This window comes from Triturus cristatus, chromosome 3_2 (genome assembly GCF_964204655.1).
Source record: "Triturus cristatus chromosome 3_2, aTriCri1.1, whole genome shotgun sequence".
Classification (NCBI taxonomy): Eukaryota; Metazoa; Chordata; class Amphibia; order Caudata; family Salamandridae; genus Triturus; species Triturus cristatus.
In genome coordinates this window covers 1,210,085,752-1,210,106,042 of record NC_140584.1, presented here as the reverse complement: position 1 = coordinate 1,210,106,042, position 20,291 = coordinate 1,210,085,752, and the positions used below count along the sequence as shown (strand labels likewise).

Below are 20,291 nucleotides of genomic sequence, written 5' to 3'. Positions count from 1 at the left end.
CACTCATCTGAACCTCACCATACCTGCTGGCTCTCACCTGAGCCCCACCATACCTGATGATTCTCTCATCTCTTTGTTTTCAAGATCATGAAGTTTGTTGTCAAAGATCTCAAAGGCCTCCTCTCCCATCAGGGGGATGCATGTGTCCACAGCGTGGTTATGATTCAGGACGTGGTTCCCTACCACAGAGTTCATGCTGTTGCTGGAGTGGTTCACCAGCTGGCTCTCATCTGAACCCAACCTCACCTGCTGACTCTCACCTGTATCCCACCACACCTACTGGCCCTCTCACCTGTATCCCACCACACCTACTGGCTTTCTCACCTGAATCCCACTACACCTTCTTGCTCTCACCTAATCCCCACCACACCTGCTGGTTCTCTCACCGGAACCCCACTACACCTGCTGGCTCTATCACCTGAACCCCACCACACCTGCTGGCTCTCCCTCCTGATCCCTACTACACCTGCTGGCTCTCACCTGAGCCCCACCACACCTGCTGGCTCTCATCTGAACCCCACCTCACCTGCTGGCTCTCATCTGAATCCCACCACACCTGCTGGCTCTCACCTGAACTCCACCAGACCTGCTGGCTCTCACCTGATCCCTACTACAACTGCTGGCTTTCTCACATGTATCCCACCACACCTTCTGGCTCTCACCTAATCCCCACCACACCTGCTGGCTCTCTCACCTGAACCCCACCACACCTGCTGGCTCTCTCACCTGAACCCCACCACACCTGCTGGCTCTCACCTGAATCCCAGCACACCTTCTGGCTCTCACCTGAACCCCACCACACCTACTGGCTCTCATTTGAATCTCACCACACCTTCTGGCTCTCACCTGAACCCTGCCACACCTGTTGGCTCTCACCTGAACCCCACCACACCTGCTGGCACTCATCTGAACCCCACTATACCTGCTGGCTCTCACCTGAGCCCCACCATACCTGCTGATTCTCTCACCTCTTTGTTTTCAAGTTCATGAAGTTTGGTGTCAAAGATCTCAAAGGCCTCCTCTCCCATCAGGGGGATGCACGTGTCCACAGCGTGGTTATGATTCAGGACGTGGTTCCCTACCACAGAGTTCATGCTGTTGCTGGAGTGGTTCCGTGGGAAGAAGCCGTCCTTCTCGTCATTGGGGTGGCTAAGAGGGGACACAGTGAGAATGCATTAGAAAAGAGAGGGACAACTCCTGGGTCCTTCCTTGGGGTCTGTGGATACTCAGACACTCCTGCAAGCATTGTTTGGGTTTAGCACTGATGCCTCGAGGCCACAGAAGTCTTGCACTTAAACTGAACTACCAAGGGATCCGTTTTAGCATACAATTTTAATTGTAAATGGTATTTAAATAGCGCTACTACCCCAGACGAGGTTAAAGTGCTTTAGGGTGAGTAGCATGGCACTCCAGGAGCTAAGATTTGAAGTTAATAGCTACTAGAGTAGTAATACTTTATTTTCGTTTTGTTTTTGTTAGTTGTGTTAGGTTTGAGTTTAGTAAAGTTTAGGGTAGGTATAGGAAGATGGAAATGGGTTTGAAACGGGAAGTAGTAGTTGTTTTTAGGTCTCGCTTTTGCAGCGCGCTTGCGCTGTCTAGGAAAAAGACCTTTAGTAATCGCTTCAGCTTTGCAGGCAACTAAGTGCACGCGTTGCATTGCTTTGAATGGCAACGCGTGCACGTTTGGTGATTCCCTTGTGGGAGAGAGCGGCACCATGTGTTAGCAATTATTGCACTCGCTCCCGCAAGGTAAATGCTGCGTATCCTGCTCTCGGCTGCACTCCACCCCCCCACCCCTCCCATTTGTTTACCAAGCATCAGCGGGCTACGCCGAGAGTGAGACAAATTTTTTAAACTTTTAGCACGAGGCGCGCGCGCTTGTCTTATCTTAAGGATAGTCACAGAACGTTTCCATATGTGATGTTAGGTGGAAAAGGCAACCTCTAGAAGAACAAGCCTTGGCAAATCCAATAGGTCTGGTGCAGGCTGTCAGTCTGATCGCTTCTTTTATGCTTGTTTTGTATCTTATGATGGGTTTTTGTAAAACTTTGTCAAGGGAGCTGCTGGCCTGGCAATCTCAATATAATAAAATAAATAAAACGTTCACTGAAAGCAAAAATACTTTTTGGTTTAAAAAAGCACAAGTGCCTTAGACGTCACAGGTACTAATGGGAACGTTTGTGAGGCTGTGCGCTCTGTGCAAGAGGGAAATGATGTCACTCACAGGGAAGCTAGCCAGTGGGCTGTCCGGTTCATCACTCTTTTGTTTTGCAAAGGGATTGTTTCTAATTTGCATGCATTTTACACGGTGCAAGAATCATAACCTTTGTGACATATTTAGCAAAACACTGCCTCAAAGTGCAGCTATTATTGTTGAAGACAGCAGGGGTTTCAGCACAGGGGACTCTTGTCAATTTAAGAAGTTGGAACCACAACATCACTCAGCGCCACCACAGCATCACTCAGCACCACCACAGCATCACTCAGGGCCACCACAGCATCACTCAGGGCCACCACAGCATCACTCAGCGCCACCACACCATCAGTCAGGGCCACCACAGCATCACTCAGGGTCACCACAGCATCACTCAGGGCCACAACAGCATCACTCAGGGCCACCACAGCATCACTCAGCGCCACAACAGCATCACTAAGCGCCACCACAGCATCACTCAGGGTCACCACTGCATCACTCAGCGCCACCACAGCATCAGTCAGCGCCACCACAGCATCACTCAGGGCCACCACAGCATCACTCAGGGCCACCACAGCATCACTCAGTGCCACCACAGCATCACTCAGGGCCACCACAGCATCACTCAGGGCCACCACAGCATCACTCAGCGCCACAACAGCATCACTAAGCGCCACCACAGCATCACTCAGGGTCACCACTGCATCACTCAGCGCCACCACAGCATCAGTCAGCGCCACCACAGCATCAGTCAGCGCCACCACAGCATCACTCAGGGCCACCACAGCATCACTCAGGGCCACCACAGCATCACTCAGTGCCACCACAGCATCACTCAGTGCCACCACAGCATCACTCAGGGTCACAACAGCATCACTCAGGGTCACAACAGCATCACTCAGTGCCACAACAGCATCACTCAGGGTCACAACAGCATCACTCAGTGCCACAACAGCATCACTCAGGGCCACCACAGCATTACTCAGGGCCACCACAGCCTCACTCAGCACCACCACAGCATCACTCAGGGCCACCACAGCATTACTCAGGGCCACCACAGCATTACTCAGGGCCACCACAGCCTCACTCAGCACCACCACAGCATCACTCAGCGCCGCCACAGCATCACTCAGGGCCACAGCACATCACTGAGCGCCACCACAGCATCACTCAGGGCCACCACAGCATCACTCAGAGCCACAACAATATCACTCAGCATCACTCAGCACCATCCCAGCATCACTCAGCGCCACCACAGCATCACTCAGCATCACCACAGCATCACTCAGCATCACCACAGCATCACTCAATGTCACCACAGCATCACTCAGCGCCACAATAGCATCACTCAGCGCCACAACAGCATCACTTAGCGCCCCAACAGCATCACTCAGCGCCACTCAGCACCACCACAGCATCACTCAGCACCACCACAGCATCACTCAGTACCACCACAGCATCACTCAGGGCCACCACAGCATCAATCAGCGCCACCACCGCATCACTCAGCACCACATCAGTATCCCTCAGCATCGCCTTTGCAATAGTACACCACCACATCATCATCTCTCAGCAAGACCTGAGTATCATTCAGCATCACCTCAGCATCATCTCCGCACCAGTCACCACCACCACCACCACCACCACTACCACTGCAGGATACTGCATGTTGGCTAAGAGCTAACTCACTTCAATTTAACTCAGATAAGACTGAAGTTGTGTACTGTACTACAGGGTGGGTTCCTCCCCCTTTTCCTGGAAATTTTTGTCCCCCTTCATCCACGTCTACTGTGGTTCCGGTCAAAGCTGTACGTAATTTTGAAGTTATGCTCGATGCTACCTTAACTTTGGAAATGCATGTAAACAAGGTGGTAGGGAACTGTTTTTCTCTGATCAGAGCTCTGAGGAGGATTCTCCCGGTACTACCAGTGACGGCCAGAGCGCTGGTCGTTGGTAGTATCATCCTTAGTAGATTAGACTATTGTAACGCCCTACTGTTGGAAGCCCCTAAATGCTTGATTGAACGTCTTCAAAGAGTTCAAACTGTGGTGGCTAAGCTGGCTCTGATGAAACCACGACGTTCATCAGGCTCGCTGGCCCTTGCAGAGCTTCATTGGTTGCCTCTAATGCCGAGGGTCCAGTTTAAGTCCTTATGCTTGGTTTTTAAGGCCCTGCATGGCCTTGGACCTATACCTCTTCAAGAGACCTTTGCGTGGTATACACCAACAAGGTGTCTCCGTTCTGCCACTGCCTGTCTGGTGAAAGTTCCAAAGATTCGGAGAGTGAGGTCAGGGGGCAGGGCATTCAGCTTTGCTGCAGCCAAGCTCTGGAACAGCCTTCCTTTGGAACTTAGACAGTCTCATGATCTTATGTAGTTTAGAAAGAAGATTAAAACTTGGCTGTTCCCTAGAGCTTGACGGTCTTGGAACTGTCCCATTTGACTTATTCTCGTTTTTCCCCCGACCTTTTGATGATGAGTCATGTACTACAGTGCCAAGATACCCATCGGGTGATAGTTGCGCTTGATAAAAACCATATACAATACAATACAATACAATACCTCAGCACCACCTCAGCCACCTCAGAATCTGGCATCTATTGATTCTCCCCTAGCGTCTGGCCGCTGCTAGCGTTATACAAGTAATAGTTCCAAACCTTCACCCTCCGATTGTTTATGCCCCCTCAAAAAAAAGCTTTAACAAACAACCATTGGAATAGGCAGAAACAAGTTGCCAGCATTGCAAGAACAAAAGAAAACAGAGGACATTTTTTATTGTAAATACTTTTTTTAATACGGTCGTTCAGTTGTACATAATGCCTTCTTGGTCATATATAAGGTAACAAAATGCTTCTGACACTTTTTTATTATAACTTTTCAGCAAGCTGCACAGCAGCCACACTTCTCTACAGCACAGCTTAAACACATTGGCAAAGTCAATAGCTCTGCCTAAACACTTATAAGGCCCCAAAGGCGAGACCTATTGGCTATGCCAATGCTTGTTGTAAGTAGTGGTTGTGTGTGCCTGTTAGTTGGGTGACATAGCTAAACAAGCATTGGCATAGCCAATAGGTCTCGCCTTTTTGACCTTATAAGTGTTGAGCCAGAGCTATTGACTTTGGCAGTGTCTTTAAGCTATGTTGTAGAGCATTAGGCTGCAGTGCAGCATATTGAAAAGTTATAATAAAAAAGTGTTAAAAGCATTTTTTCTACCTTATATATACCCAAGAAGACATTATGTGCAGCTGAGCGACCCTATTTAAAGCAAGTTTACATTTACAGTTACACGTGATAATTCACTACAGTAGCAAACTACAGAAAAACAATATTCTCTCAGAGAAAGAAAGAGAAAGTGAAACATGTCAATTGTAATCGGGGATTGCATCGCTCACATGGAATACCTTTACCGCCGAGACCAGAAACATGGCGTTTACCAAGTTTTCCTTTCCAGTTCTCATCCTCGCGTGAGCTGTTATTGCCCCCCCCCCCGCCCCTCCCCCCACAGCACAGCTGTGACTCGCCGCTGCTATGGACCGCAGCTCTGCCATCAGTGGAACGGAAAAAGATCTCTTCTCTAAGCGTCGGGAAAGAAAGGCAACTCCTCCAGCGGAGCACATGGAGAGGCATGCTCTGGGGGCCTGTCCCACCCTACAGCACTCAAGAGACCCTGGCAGCCATGGAGCTCATGGCGATCCCTACTCCTATGTGAAAATAGGCCTCCTGAGGCAGTCCACGACCTGCAGCCCTGTCCACCCCACACACACATATGAAGGGTTTTAACCCCAGCTTTCTATTCATACACCCACCGCCAGATGAAAACAATGTGAATGAACGAGAGCGGCCGGGCTCATTTCGAAGATCTGGAACTGGCACTGTGCTACAAAGAAGCAAGAGCCCAGTGCAAGAATGAGACTGTGCATATCCATCCAAACGTTGGTGCAGATGTACATGGGCACCAGTGCAATCCATGGGATTGATGTACATGCTGATGTACATGGGCACCAGTGCAACCCATGTGACTGATGTACATGGACACCAGTGCAACCCATGTGACTGATGTACATGGACACCAGTGCAACCCATGTGACTGATGTACATGGACACCAGTGCAACCCATGTGACTAATGTACATGGACACCAGTGCAACCCATGTGACTAATGTACATGGGCACCAGTGCAATCCATGTGACTGATGTACATGGGCACCAGTGCAACCCATGTGACTGATGTACATGGACACCAGTGCAACCCATGTGACTAATGTACATGGGCACCAGTGTAATCCATGTGATTGATGTACATGCTGATGTACATGGGCACCAGTGCAATCCATGTGATTGATGTACATGGGCACCAGTGCAATCCATGTGACTGATGTACATGGGCACCAGTGCAATCCATGTGACTGATGTACATGGGCACCAGTGCAACCCATGTGACTGATGTACATGGGCACCAGTGCAATCCATTTGATTGATGTACATGCTGATGTACATGGGCACCAGTGCAATCCATGTGATTGATGTACATGGGCACCAGTGCAATCCATGTGACTGATGTACATGGGCACCAGTGCAACCCATGTGACTGATGTACATGGGCACCAGTGCAATCCATGTGACTGATGTACATGGGCACCAGTGCAATCCATGTTACTGATGTACATGGGCACCATTGCAACCATGTGACTGATGTACATGGTCACCAGTGCAATCCATGTGATGTACATGGACACCAGTACAATCCATGTGACTGATGTACATGGGCACCTGATGTACATGGGCACCAGTGCAATCCATGTGACTGATGTACATGGGCACCAGTGCAACCCATGTGACTGATGTACATGGGCACCAGTGCAATCCATGTGACTGATGTACATGGGCACCAGTGCAATCCATGTGACTGATGTACACGGGCACCAGTGCAATCCATGTGACTGATGTACACGGGCTCCAGTGCAATCCATGTGACTGATGTACACGGGCTCCAGTGCAATCCATGTGACTGATGTACATGGGCACCAGTGCAACCCATGTGACTGATGTACATGGACACCAGTGCAACCCATGTGACTAATGTACATGGGCACCAGTGCAATCCATGTGATAGATGTACATGCTGATGTACATGGGCACCAGTGCAATCCATGTAATTGATGTACATGGGCACCAGTGCAATCCATGTGACTGATGTACATGGGCACCAGTGCAACCCATGTGACCCATGTGACTGATGTACATGGGCTCCAGTGCAACCCATGTGACTGATGTACATGGACACCAGTGCAACCCATGTGACTGATGTACACGGGCACCAGTGCAATCCATGTGACTGATGTACATGGGCACCAGTGCAATCCATGTGACTGATGTACACGGGCTCCAGTGCAATCCATGTGACTGATGTACACGGGCACCAGTGCAATCCATGTGACTGATGTACATGGGCACCAGTGCAACCCATGTGACCCATGTGACTGATGTACATGGGCTCCAGTGCAACCCATGTGACTGATGTACATGGACACCAGTGCAACCCATGTGACTGATGTACACGGGCACCAGTGCAATCCATGTGACTGATGTACATGGGCACCAGTGCAATCCATGTGACTGATGTACACGGGCTCCAGTGCAATCCATGTGACTGATGTACACGGGCACCAGTGCAACCCATGTGACTGATGTACACGGGCACCAGTGCAATCCATGTGACTGATGTACACGGGCACCAGTGCAATCCATGTGACTGATGTACATGGGCACCAGTGCAATCCATGTGACTGATGTACACGGGCTCCAGTGCAATCCATGTGACTGATGTACACGGGCACCAGTGCAATCCATGTGACTGATGTACATGGGCTCCAGTGCAATCCATGTGACTGATGTACACGGGCACCAGTGCAACCCATGTGACTGATGTACACGGGCACCAGTGCAATCCATGTGACTGATGTACATGGGCACCAGTGCAACCCATGTGACTGATGTACATGGACACCAGTGCAACCCATGTGACTGATGTACACGGGCACCAGTGCAATCCATGTGACTGATGTACATGGGCACCAGTGCAATCCATGTGACTGATGTACACGGGCTCCAGTGCAATCCATGTGACTGATGTACACGGGCACCAGTGCAACCCATGTGACTGATGTACACGGGCACCAGTGCAACACATGTGACTGATGTACACGGGCACCAGTGCAATCCATGTGACTGATGTACACGGGCTCCAGTGCAACCCATGTGACTGATGTACACGGGCACCAGTGCAACCCATGTGACTGATGTACACGGGCACCAGTGCAACCCATGTGACTGATGTACACGGGCACCAGTGCAACCCATGTGACTGATGTACATGGGCACCAGTGCAATCCATGTGACTGATGTACATGGGCACCAGTGCAATCCATGTGACTGATGTACATGGGCACCAGTGCAACCCATGTGACTGATGTACATGGGCACCAGTGCAACCCATGTGACTGATGTACATGGGCACCAGTGCAATCCATGTGACTGATGTACATGGGCACCAGTGCAACCCATGTGACTGATGTACATGGGCACCAGTGCAACCCATGTGACTGATGTACATGGGCACCAGTGCAATCCATGTGACTGATGTACATGGGCACCAGTGCAACCCATGTGACTGATGTACATGGGCACCAGTGCAACCCATGTGACTGATGTACATGGGCACCTGTGCAACCCATGTGACTGATGTACATGGGCACCAGTGCAATCCATGTGACTGATGTACACGGGCACCAGTGCAACCCATGTGACTGATGTACATGGGCACCAGTGCAATCCATGTGATTGATGCACATGGGCTCCAGTGCAACCCATGTGACTGATGTACATGGGCACCATTGCAACCCATTTGACTGATGCACATGGGCACCAGTACAATCCATGTGACTGATGTACATGGGCACCAGTGCAATCCATGTGACTGATGTACATGGGCACCAGTGCAATCCATGTGACTGATGTACATGGGCACCATTGCAATCCATGTGACTGATGTACATGGGCACCAGTGCAACCCATGTGACTGATGTACATGGACACCAGTGCAACCCATATGACTGATGTACATGGGCACCAGTGCAACCCATGTGACTAATGTACATGGGCACCATTGCAATCCATGTGACTGATGTACATGGGCACCAGTGCAACCCATGTGACTGATGTACATGGACACCAGTGCAACCCATATGACTGATGTACACGGGCTCCAGTGCAATCCATGTGACTAATGTACATGGGCACCAGTGCAACCCATGTGACTAATGTACATGGGCACCAGTGCAACCCATGTGCACTAATGTACATGGGCACCAGTGCAATCCATGTGACTGATGTACATGGCCTCCAGTGAAATCCATGTGACTGATGTACATGGGCACCAGTGCAATCCATGTGACTGATGTACATGGGCTCCAGTGCAATCCATGTGACTGATGTACATGGGCACCAGTGCAATCCATGTGACTGATGTACATGGGCACCAGTGCAATCCATGTGACTGATGTACATGGGCACCAGTGCAATCAATGTGACTGGAAATCTTTTCGGAAAATATAACCAGTACAGTGTGCGCTGTATAGTGTCTTCAGTTGCAACAGGCGATGCCCATATGCAGAAGCGATTTTGTGACAGCAGCCTTGAGGATGTAGCAACAGGGGAGTAAGGCAGGTCCAGCAGCTTCTGCAGCGCGGGAGGGAGAGTGGGAAGGGGAGGAGGGGTAGAGGTAGGGCGGTGCGGGTGGAGGGCGGCCCCCATTCAGCTCAAGGACAATGAATTACCTGGGAGCCTCCGTGGCCCCTCACTTTCGGACGGCGAGGGCGGGGGTGTAGCTGCTGAAGGTGATTTTACATAAATGAAGGGACAAGCGATATTACCAGAAACAACAGATTTACTCCTCATAGTAATTAGTGAAGGTTTTAAAGCCCTGATTGCATGTTAACACCAGTCACGCTTGAAGTGACGTCTTTCTAAACCTTTTTTGTAGTCTATTAGGACATATATTGGAATATAATGATGTCGCTGGGTTTCCTGTATATGACAGGGAGTAGTCTAACTTATTGCAGAAGAAGCACATAGCAGTGCACGTGCAAACAGGAGTCATTTTGTCTCCTTAACCAAGGCACTGGCGTTATTTCTAGCCTGCGTCTGAAGTGCTGAAGTCGCACTCACTTTTAGACAAATGATGAATGGTTGGTTCAGAGGTAACAATTCATTTAAACAAATAAGCAAATATGTTTGAAAAATGACATTTGTGTGTGTGTAGTTTATTCGTTTTTGCTGATTGGAAAAGAAGAACGCGCACGCACAATGGGCACGTGACGACTTTGTGGTGGTTGGTGATATGGCCTGGTACTACCTATACCCCCTCTTCCCTTGTCAAGACCCACATATTATCAAGAACAAGAGTTTCTTTGGAAAAGGGGGTTGTAGATAACCCCCCGGCCGTATTTATTAACAAACAATTAAACAATTAATAATAACAATATTTGCAAAATTATGCAGAAAACATACAATTGACATTGATTACATTTGATATGTACAGATGTCAGATGGCTATCCTTAACATAACTCTAATACAAGTCATTCCTATCCGAATCTAAACATAGCATCATCAATAATCATAATGGCAATTATTTTTCTGCATATCCATATTTGAGCCTACGGCAAGGTCAATAACTGGTGTCAGATCCTTATTAATTAAGCCCGCCCTCCCGCTGGAGTGTGCATGCGCAGAGGGCCCGTTCACCGTGAGGGTACTTCCCCCCCGGTTACCCCCGTACTCTCTGTATACTATCTCCATAAGGGGCCCTTGCAGTTCTTCGCCCTTTACTGTCGCCATTGTGCACGTGCGGGTTGGCCAACCAGCCTAGGATAAGCATAACTCCCCCCTCCCCCGCACTCATCCAGCCAAAAAAGGTGTAACTGCCCCTGGAGTTCTAGGAGGGACCACTTGTCCCTCTCCCTTGGGCGACCCCATTCAAGAATGGCGCCGCCCTCTAAGGACCTTAAATTTACTGCTCACCAATCACGACCTTACCGCCTGACCAAGGAATCGCACCAAAAATACGACAATATATTACCTTAAAAAGGGAAAAAACATGTTACTGGAACATAACACAACCTCAAACGGGAACAAATCATACACTACACAACCTCTGCTTTAGGGTATGGTGGGTGGGGAAATTAATGAGCAGCCTCCTAGCGAGGCTGGTTTACAAGCTGGGGAGCGCAGAAGGCAAAGAGGAAGATTCCTCTGCTCCCCAGCCTGTTATGGCCACTTTACACCAGACCGGTTCTAGACGGCCTGGTGCCGGCCACTTGCGTGACCTGGAAGTGATTCGCTTCACTTCCGGGTCACGACCCATGATTCCCGACCAATGATGGTAGAGGCGCTCCTGTTGCGTCACTGCTGTGTGCGACTGGCCCGCCTCCCAGGTCGTCAGGGGCCGGCAGGACCGCCATATTCTCGGCATGTCCGATGCCGGCCCTACCTTTTCTACACACACCGGAGTGCCTAAAAGTGCTTTTAGCTGCATGTGGTGCTTTACACAGACAACGGAATGCACAGTAAATAGTGTTTGCATGGGAGAGTGCGAACAGCGGTACATTGTGACTACTATATTGCACGCGAAGGAGGGGTTTCTTGCACTGTTGCACACCTCGAAAATATTAGCGGGGTGTTCTGTACCTCGCATGTCTTCGTTACCCTCGAGTGGAGCAGGGTGGCGTCTGTTCTGACTCCCCTTTCCTCACCAGAATTGTGAGAGGTTCGGTACGAATAAAAAAACAACAAAAACTCACAAAACATCAAGCACGGCCGCTAAAGTGAAAGCGACCGCGCTGACCTGTACCTAGCATGTCTTCGTTACCCTTGAGTGGAGGCGGGTGGCGTCTGTTATGACTCCCCTTTCCTCACCAGAATTGTGAGAGGGTCTGTGCACCTAAAACACAACAAAAACACAAAACAAAAAGTGCGGCTGCTAGAGTGAAAGCGACCGCGCTGTGTTTACTTAGTAACCTGATCCACGACAAGGAATACAGCTGGCACCCTGCGCGCCGCTGCTCGCTCCAGAGAGCAAAACACCGTGGGAGTGAACCTTTGAAGAAGAGGTGGGACATGCACCCGACTTTGGCCATTTGCGTGCTTTCATTATTGAAAGACACACACAAAGGCTAATCCAATGTGTGGGAGGAGTCCGACCCACACTGAGAAGTTTGGAGTGCTCACAAGAAGCCTCCCATAGAGCAGCGCATGCACACTGCGCTAGGCTCGACCTAAAAAAGCCTGGGAAAGTTTGGGGGTTCCTATTAGCCCAAAAGGTTTGAGATGAGTCATAGAGAGGACGATTTCTTATGTAACAGCAAAAATAAGGACATTATCTTGAACATACATATATGCATATGACACTTGGCAGGTCTTATTGGCTGGAGAAAACCCCTCTATATAAATATCCAAATGTCCATGGAAGCAGCAACATTTGCATGGTCGGATGAGCACATTTATCTTATGGTGAAATATGCAAGTGTTTTTACGATACTTCTGAAAGTTTTGATAGCAGTCTTAAAGTCCTCTTTATGTGCACCTATAGGTACATAGAAGGAGCAATTATGACTTTATCTTATTTACACATATATCTTGTGCTGTAATATACATTTTCCCTCCCATAAATGTACCTACTTATAACAGAAATCATAAGTCAATATGGAATGACACTTTTATAATGACAACTTTATCTCCACACCGTGAGAAGAACAGATTGTCATGTCTGAGTATACCGCTGTGGCGCACTGTTGTGTTGTGAATACAGTTGTTATGTGGGTAAAAGCCAACTGTTGAATAATCTCCCAGATCTAAGATGGTTCTCAGTGGATCTCGTGTGTGTGGGTAGTGGCCTAATGTGTGTGGGTAGTGAATTCATACTTTGGCTGCTTGAACAGAGAACAAAGTTCCACCCATGTTTTTTTCCTTGTATGTAGGAACGTTGAGGTGAGGAGCCATTGTCGAGTATGACTCACGCAGAATAGTAGGGCCGAAGAGTCAAGGATTACTTCCAGAGGTGGTGTGGGTTATGACACTTTTGTAACCCTTTATAACTTTAATGTACAGACAAAGTTTTACAACTAATTCCAAACACTACAGTAGCCTCTTAGCACTAGGTGCTATAAAGTAGTGTGAGGTTGAGCCCTAAGAGGCATTACTCTAATGAGTTTGAGTTTTCTCAGAAGAGTTTGGTCTTACTGTCTTCAAAGCATTCTTAGCCAAGAAGTCGAAGGAAGCAGCTAACAGGTCTTTTAGTTTGAAGATGAAGTGACTTGGCTTTCATTGCTGAAAACTGAAAGGAAGGGAATTTGCTCAGGAAAGCACACGGTGCGCCTGCCTTGAGTTTACGTTTACCACAAATATTCAGGGGCTTATTTATGAGCCCTTGCGTCCCTTTTGCGTCACAGGTGCGTCACTTTGTGTGATGCACCAGGTATCATGTATGCAGGGGGGCGTTCCGGTGCAAGTAAGCATCGTAGAAGTGACGCAGTGAAATCTATGAGATTTCACTGCGGCACTTCAAGGATGCAAATGTGTCAATATCTTACGCCTGCCTCATGGCAGGCGTAAAAATGATACAGGCACATTTCACATGGGATTTGCCCATGTGTAATGACCCATTGTTGGAGTTGCGTTACTTTTGTGACACACTCCAGAAAGTTTCATTTTTGCGCCTACAGATACGTCAGAAATACTGACGTATCTGTAACTCATTACGACATGATGCATCATACAGTAAATATTACGCATCCTTGGTGTCGCAAGGAGGGCGCAATGAAAAGTGAAGCATCGCTGTTTTCACGCAGCGATGCGTCACTTTTCATAAATGAGGTCCTACACCACCTTATGAATGGAGAGCACACTCTTCAAATTATTAATATACAGAACTGTATAGGAAACATAACATAACATACCATGACAAATTGTAACATATCATGACATAACAGAACATACCCTAAAATAACCTAACATAGCATAACGTAACATAACCTGACATCACCTAGCACAGCATAACATAACGTAACATAACACAAAGCTACACAACATAAAGTAACACAACCTAATGCTATGTAGCACAAAATAACATAACTGTAGGAAACCACCTCTCTCTATAGTCTAGAATGAAGCACACTATGTAAAGAGAGCGAGAAATCCCCAGCAGGCAGGTCGAGGTAGAAGTAGATATTCCTAACTTTCTTTTTGTAGTAGCGTGTGTGAGAAGGTGGCCTGTTACGGGCACCTTGTATCAGTCCAAACAACCCCTTATGGTGAATGGTTAAAGACAACCTTATATGAAAGCTATCCTAGTGGTAGCTCTGGAGAGCAGCCTTAAGGCTAAGTCTTGAAGGAATGTAAAGCAGCTTGTTTTACCAGTCTATAATCTCTTGAATGACCAAATGAAAGGACAACCACACCAGGTATATATTTAAAATATATGTATTTAAGATAAAACACTCCCCTCTAGTCTCTTTATGAGACTGGAGTTCGAAGTACTTTAGTTACAAGTGTTTAAGCATCAGTAAAAGCACAAATACACGTTTGGGCCCTAGGGGCGTACCAAACCATATACCAAAAAAATGGTATAAGAACCATGACTGAACTAGACACAAGGCCTAGAGCCTGTAGAATTGCTGGGACCCCAAGGAACCACCCAAGGTAGTGACACAGGGGACCCACAGGGACTATGTGCAGTGTGTAAACATAACCGCGGGTTCCCGTTAGCTTTTATGGGCAATGTCACGGTTGGAAATTTAAAGATTAGGGACACTTAGAATCGAGTCAGGACCAAACCCTTTTGGACTTAAGAAGTTCTAGGGCTAGCACCCACGGGAGCACCGGAGTACTCGAGTTACCTCACCCAGGGAAGCCGGGTGCATGGGTGTCTTTTGGTGTCGGGTCGCGTCGTCGATTACAATGGAAGCTGGCGAAGAACTGCTGCTGTCGTGAAGAGGAGAAGTGTCCAAAGAGATCCAAGCCTGGATCTAGGATGGAAGGAACCTGAAAGCAGAGGGGACAAAGTCTGGGTCACTTGCCAGTGACCGAGGGCAGGATGGACCAATGCCCACAGATGTCAGGTGCTGCATGTGAGTTGACGGGTGTCTTGACTCTTCAGCCACGAGGTCCAGGAGGCGTCGACGAAGTCCACGAGCCGGATTCGAGCTGTCCCTTGAAGTCTGTCAAGTGCTGCAGTGTCGGCGACCAGATTGGACCCAACAAGCCTTGGCAACGGCAAGTCTTGTGGAAAGAGAAGAATGACGTCGGTGCAGACCAGCAAGGTCTGAGGGACCCACCCAGCGAGGGTAAGTCAGGGCACGTCTGGAGCAACCAGGGAAGCCCAAGCAGAAGAGGAGTTGCCTTCGTGGGGACCCACTAGCCAACGGGCTAGCGATCGCGAAGAGATCTTCGGTGCAGTCAATGCTCAAGGCTGGGGCTACTCGGAGCCCCAAGCAAAACTTCAAGGATAAACAGGAAGTCGATGTACCAGCAATAGTACGCGGTGTCCAGGGGTCACGGTTCCTCGTCACCCGCGATAGCCACGGGCCTCAGCTTTGCTGTGGACTCAGGGTTGCCTCGGGGAAGTCAGGAAATCTACTTCTGGTGATGCAGAGACCTCGCCGTCTAGCGGGAGCTTCGGAATTACAGACCGGTCAGTTGCTTCTTTGGTGCCTGCCAAGCAGGGGAGTCACTCTTTGACTCCAAGGGAGATTTCTTCAGTCTTCTAGTCAGGATAGAATGTCTAAGGTCCAGGATATATGTTGCAGAGTTTCGTCCAGGGTAATCTAAAGTCGCAAGGACTGGGTTCCCATACTTATACTAAGTTTGGGGGTTGGGCATACTCTAGGGACCCACCTATTGGAGTGTTTGGAAAGAGGGGTGGTTACACCTATTTCCTTTGTCCAGTTTCACGCCAGAGCAGGGGCAGGTAGCCCCTGCAACCGGTTTGAACTGGACTATGCACAGGGACACCAAGTATGCCCCCAGTGCAGGACTTCAAAGTACCAGAGAGTGCTACCGCCCAGACCCAATACACATCTGCCTGTCTGGGGAGGTGGTTACACTTCCCTGGGAACCTATTGTCCAGACCTCCCCTGCCAGAGTTTTGGTCAGCAGCACGAGGCCAGACCCGTGTCTGTGGCAGAGGCATCCATTTTGTGATGCCAGTGCTCTAGAAAGTCCTACCGGGTTAGACCAGTGTGAACAAGTCTCTCCCTCTAGAAGGGTGGAATGCTACCCCCGCCACCAGAACTGGCAGGGGGTAGTATTCCAAAGTGTTTGACACCAAACACGACATGTTTCCGTGCAGCCATCCCAAAGTTAGCATTTACCGCGAGGTTATAATGCACTTAAAGAGTATATGGTCAGGTTGCACCACAAACAGCATCAGAGGAGGTACTCCGAACGCTGCAGAGGGGCTCTGCTTATGCAGGGGCAGCCTCTCACATAAAACCAAACACTCTGCCTTCAGGATTGTTAAGTCCTGCCATAGGTGTGACTTATAGGTTTTATATGTGTGTGCAATGGTAGTGATATAGGTAGCCTATACTACTGTAAGGGGTGCAAGCACACCCTTACCCAGGCTGCAGTAGCAAACCTGTGGTGCCATTTGGGAGTGCTTCCCAGGGGTGGCATAATACATGCTTCAGCCCCTGGTAGGCCTCTGTGGTACCTATGCCCTAGGTACATAGTATACCATATACTAGGGACTTATAAGGCACTCCAGAATCCAATTAGATATGTACCTAATGTACATGGAAACCATTTTATAGAGGAAGCAGCTAGGCTGGGGTCCTGATTAGCAGGGCCACAGCCAGACTAAGGTCGAAAAACAGTGAAACACCAGCAAAAAGTGGGGGTACCCATGTGAAGCAGATCCTACTCTCCTACTGCGTGGAAGAGCAGTTAGGCTTATCAGAGGATAGTGTTAAGCATTTGTGGTACTCACAGTGGCAATAAATGAGACACACACACTGAATAATAAATCCGAGACCAATTTGTAAAAATTAAAATCAATTTTAATATAATTTTTAAGACCCTATCAATTTTCATAGAATTTTTAAGACAAGAATACAGTTCTAAGGTACATACTTTTGAAGATACGATTTTGCAATGTCTGATAAATATATTACTTCTACGCGCAATTACTCACCAAGGGAAACATTGGGGAAAAAGCAAAAAAATGCATAGAAATTCAGGCAATGCTTTCATGAAGTTTGACGTCTTGTTTTAGTTCGATATTCGGACCAGGGTCAAAGTTCCAGCTGGAGAAGTTCTGGGGCATCCCAGATCAGCTGGGAGCAGAGGTGCTGAGGTCTTGGAAGAGTTGGCCACTTGAAAAAATACTGCACAGAGGGACTTACAGGTAAGTCCTGTGGGTCACCTTAGGGGAAGGAGGTAGCAAGGGCCTGGGGGCCATGACAGCAGAGCTGGTTGGTCGGTGCGGAGGCCAGTGGGGCCGGGTGCAGAGCGAACAGGTCAGCCAGGCGTCATGCGTCTTAAGTACCTCGTGGTCAGGAGCAGGCAACTTGGAGAAGTGATCTCAGGACAGCTGGACCACTCAAGAAATGGGTCTCGGGTGTCTCTATGTCCCTCGATGGGTGCTTGCTACTGGTGCTTCAGGAGTCCGTTGTGGACTCTTCTTCTCTGTGTTTGCCGTTGGGGGTGCGGTACCCCCGAAATTGGTAAGCCGCTACTCCGGTAGGTCCTGGTGTCTCCAAACTTGATGAGGAGACAGATCGGACCATCCGGAGCTGTTGTACCTTTTCATTGCTTCGGTGCTGAATTGAGGTCATTGGGGAGCAGCAAGTCAACAAACTGGACTTCCCAGGATCGATGCTCGTGGTGTTCAGGGGAGTGATGCCTCCACTCCTAATGAGCTTCACAGCGATTTCTCGAAGGCTAGAGGTGCTCCGGGGTTCTTGGAGTCCTTACCGGTTTCAGGATGACACAGCAGCAGTGATGATCGAGTCCTGGGAGCAGGTGGCAGGGTTTGGTGACTTTTTCTTCTGCAGCGGGGCTTCAGTTCTCAAGCAGTGGGTCTTCTTTTCCAGGTCTTCTCTTGTTCATCGAATCTGATGTTCAGGTCTCGGGGTGCCACCTAAATACTGAGTTTAGGGGTCTTACAAGTGGAGACAGGTAGTAGCCAAAGGGCTACTTACCTTTAGGGTGTCTACTTCCTCTAGTGACCACTTCCTGTGGAAAGAGGCACTACCCTAGCCCTGATAGGAGGTTTTCTCTCCATCTCAAAATGGTAGAATCTCAGGAGAGGGTTCACATCACCTGCACCGCCCTCACAGAGATACGTAGAGCACTGAGTCTCTCAAATAGATACTTAGAGGACTGAGTCTCTCACAGAGATACGTAGAGCACTGAGTCTCTCAAATAGATACTTAGAGCACTAAGTCTCTCACAAAGATACATAGAGCACTGAGTCTCTCACAGAGATGCGTAGAGCACTGAGTCTCTCACAGAGATACGTAGAGCACTGAGCCTCTCACAGAGATATGTAGAGCACTGAGTCTCTCACATGGACCAGGGCAGCAGTGCGTCTCTCACATGGACCAGGGCATCAGTGAGTCTCTCACAAAGATACGTAGAGCACTGAGTCTCTCACAGATACGTAGAGCACTGAGCCTCTCACAGAGATATGTAGAGCACTGAGTCTCTCACATGGACCAGGGCAGCAGTGCGTCTCTCACATGGACCAGGGCATCAGTGAGTCTCTCACAAAGATACGTAGAGCACTGAGTCTCTCACAGATATGTAGAGCACTGAGTCTCTCACAGAGATACGTAGAGCACTGAGCCTCTCATAGAGATACGTAGAGCACTGAGTTTCTCACATACATACGTAGAGCACTGAGTTTCTCACAGAGATATGTAGAGCACTGAGTCTCTCACAGAGATACGTAGAGCACTGAGTCTCTCACAGAGATACGTAGAGCACTGAGTCTCTCACAGAGATATGTAGAGCACTGATTTTCTCACAGAGATATGTAGAGCACTGAGTCTCTCACAGAGATATGTAGAGCACTGAGTCTCTCACAAAGATAGGTAGAGCACTGAGTCTCTCACAGAGATACGTAGAGCACTGAGTCTCTCAAATAGATACTTAGAGGACTGAGTCTCTCACAGAGATACGTAGAGCACTGAGTCTCTCAAATAGATACTTAGAGCACTGAGTCTCTCACAGAGATACATAGAGCACTGAGTCTCTCACAGAGATACGTAGAGCACTGAGTCTCTCACAGAGATACGTAGAGAACTGAGTCTCTCACAGAGATACGTAGAGCACTGAGTCTCTCACAGAGATACGTAGAGCACTGAGTCTCTCACAGAGATATGTAGAGCACTGAGTCTCTCACAGAGATACATAGAGCACTGAGTCTCTCACAGAGATACGTAGAGCACTGAGTCTCTCACAGAGATACGTAGAGCACTGAGTCTCTCACAGAGATACGTAGAGCACTGAGTCTATCATAGAGATACGTAGAGCACTGAGTTTCTCACATACATACGTAGAGCACTGAGTTTCTCACAGAGATATGTAGAGCACTGAGTCTCTCACAGAGATATGTAGAGCACTGAGTCTAACACAAAGATAGGTAGAGCACTGAGTCTCTCACAGAGATACGTAGAGCACTGACTCTCTCAAATAGATACTTAGAGCATTGAGTTTCTCACAGAGATACGTAGAGCACTGAGTCTCTCACAGAGATACGTAGAGCACTGAGTCTCTCACAGAGATACGTAGAGCACTGAGTCTCTCACAGAGATACGTAGAGCACTGAGTCTCTCACAGAGATACATAGAGCACTGAGTTTCTCACAGAGATATGTTGAGCACTGAGTCTCTCACAGAGATACTTAGAGCACTGAGTCTTTCACAGAGATACGTAGAGCACTGAGTCTCTCACAGAGATACGTAGAGCACTGAGTCTCTCACAGAGATATGTAGAGCACTGATTTTCTCACAGAGATATGTAGAGCACTGAGTCTCTCACAGA

The 20,291-nt window shown here is 48.6% G+C and overlaps 1 protein-coding gene across 3 annotated transcripts in view; it reads right to left on the bottom strand.

Annotated features, from left to right (window-relative positions):
* The window catches only part of SLC4A3 (solute carrier family 4 member 3), a 696,397-nt gene that overhangs the window by 309,861 nt on the left and 366,245 nt on the right, over window positions 1-20,291 (bottom strand). For all 3 annotated transcript variants that reach the window (XM_085650187.1, XM_085650189.1, XM_085650188.1), the window contains one exon: window positions 969-1,149. In XM_085650187.1, the coding sequence (XP_085506313.1) occupies window positions 969-1,149 (181 nt within the window). The remainder of the gene's footprint in view (window positions 1-968; window positions 1,150-20,291) is intronic.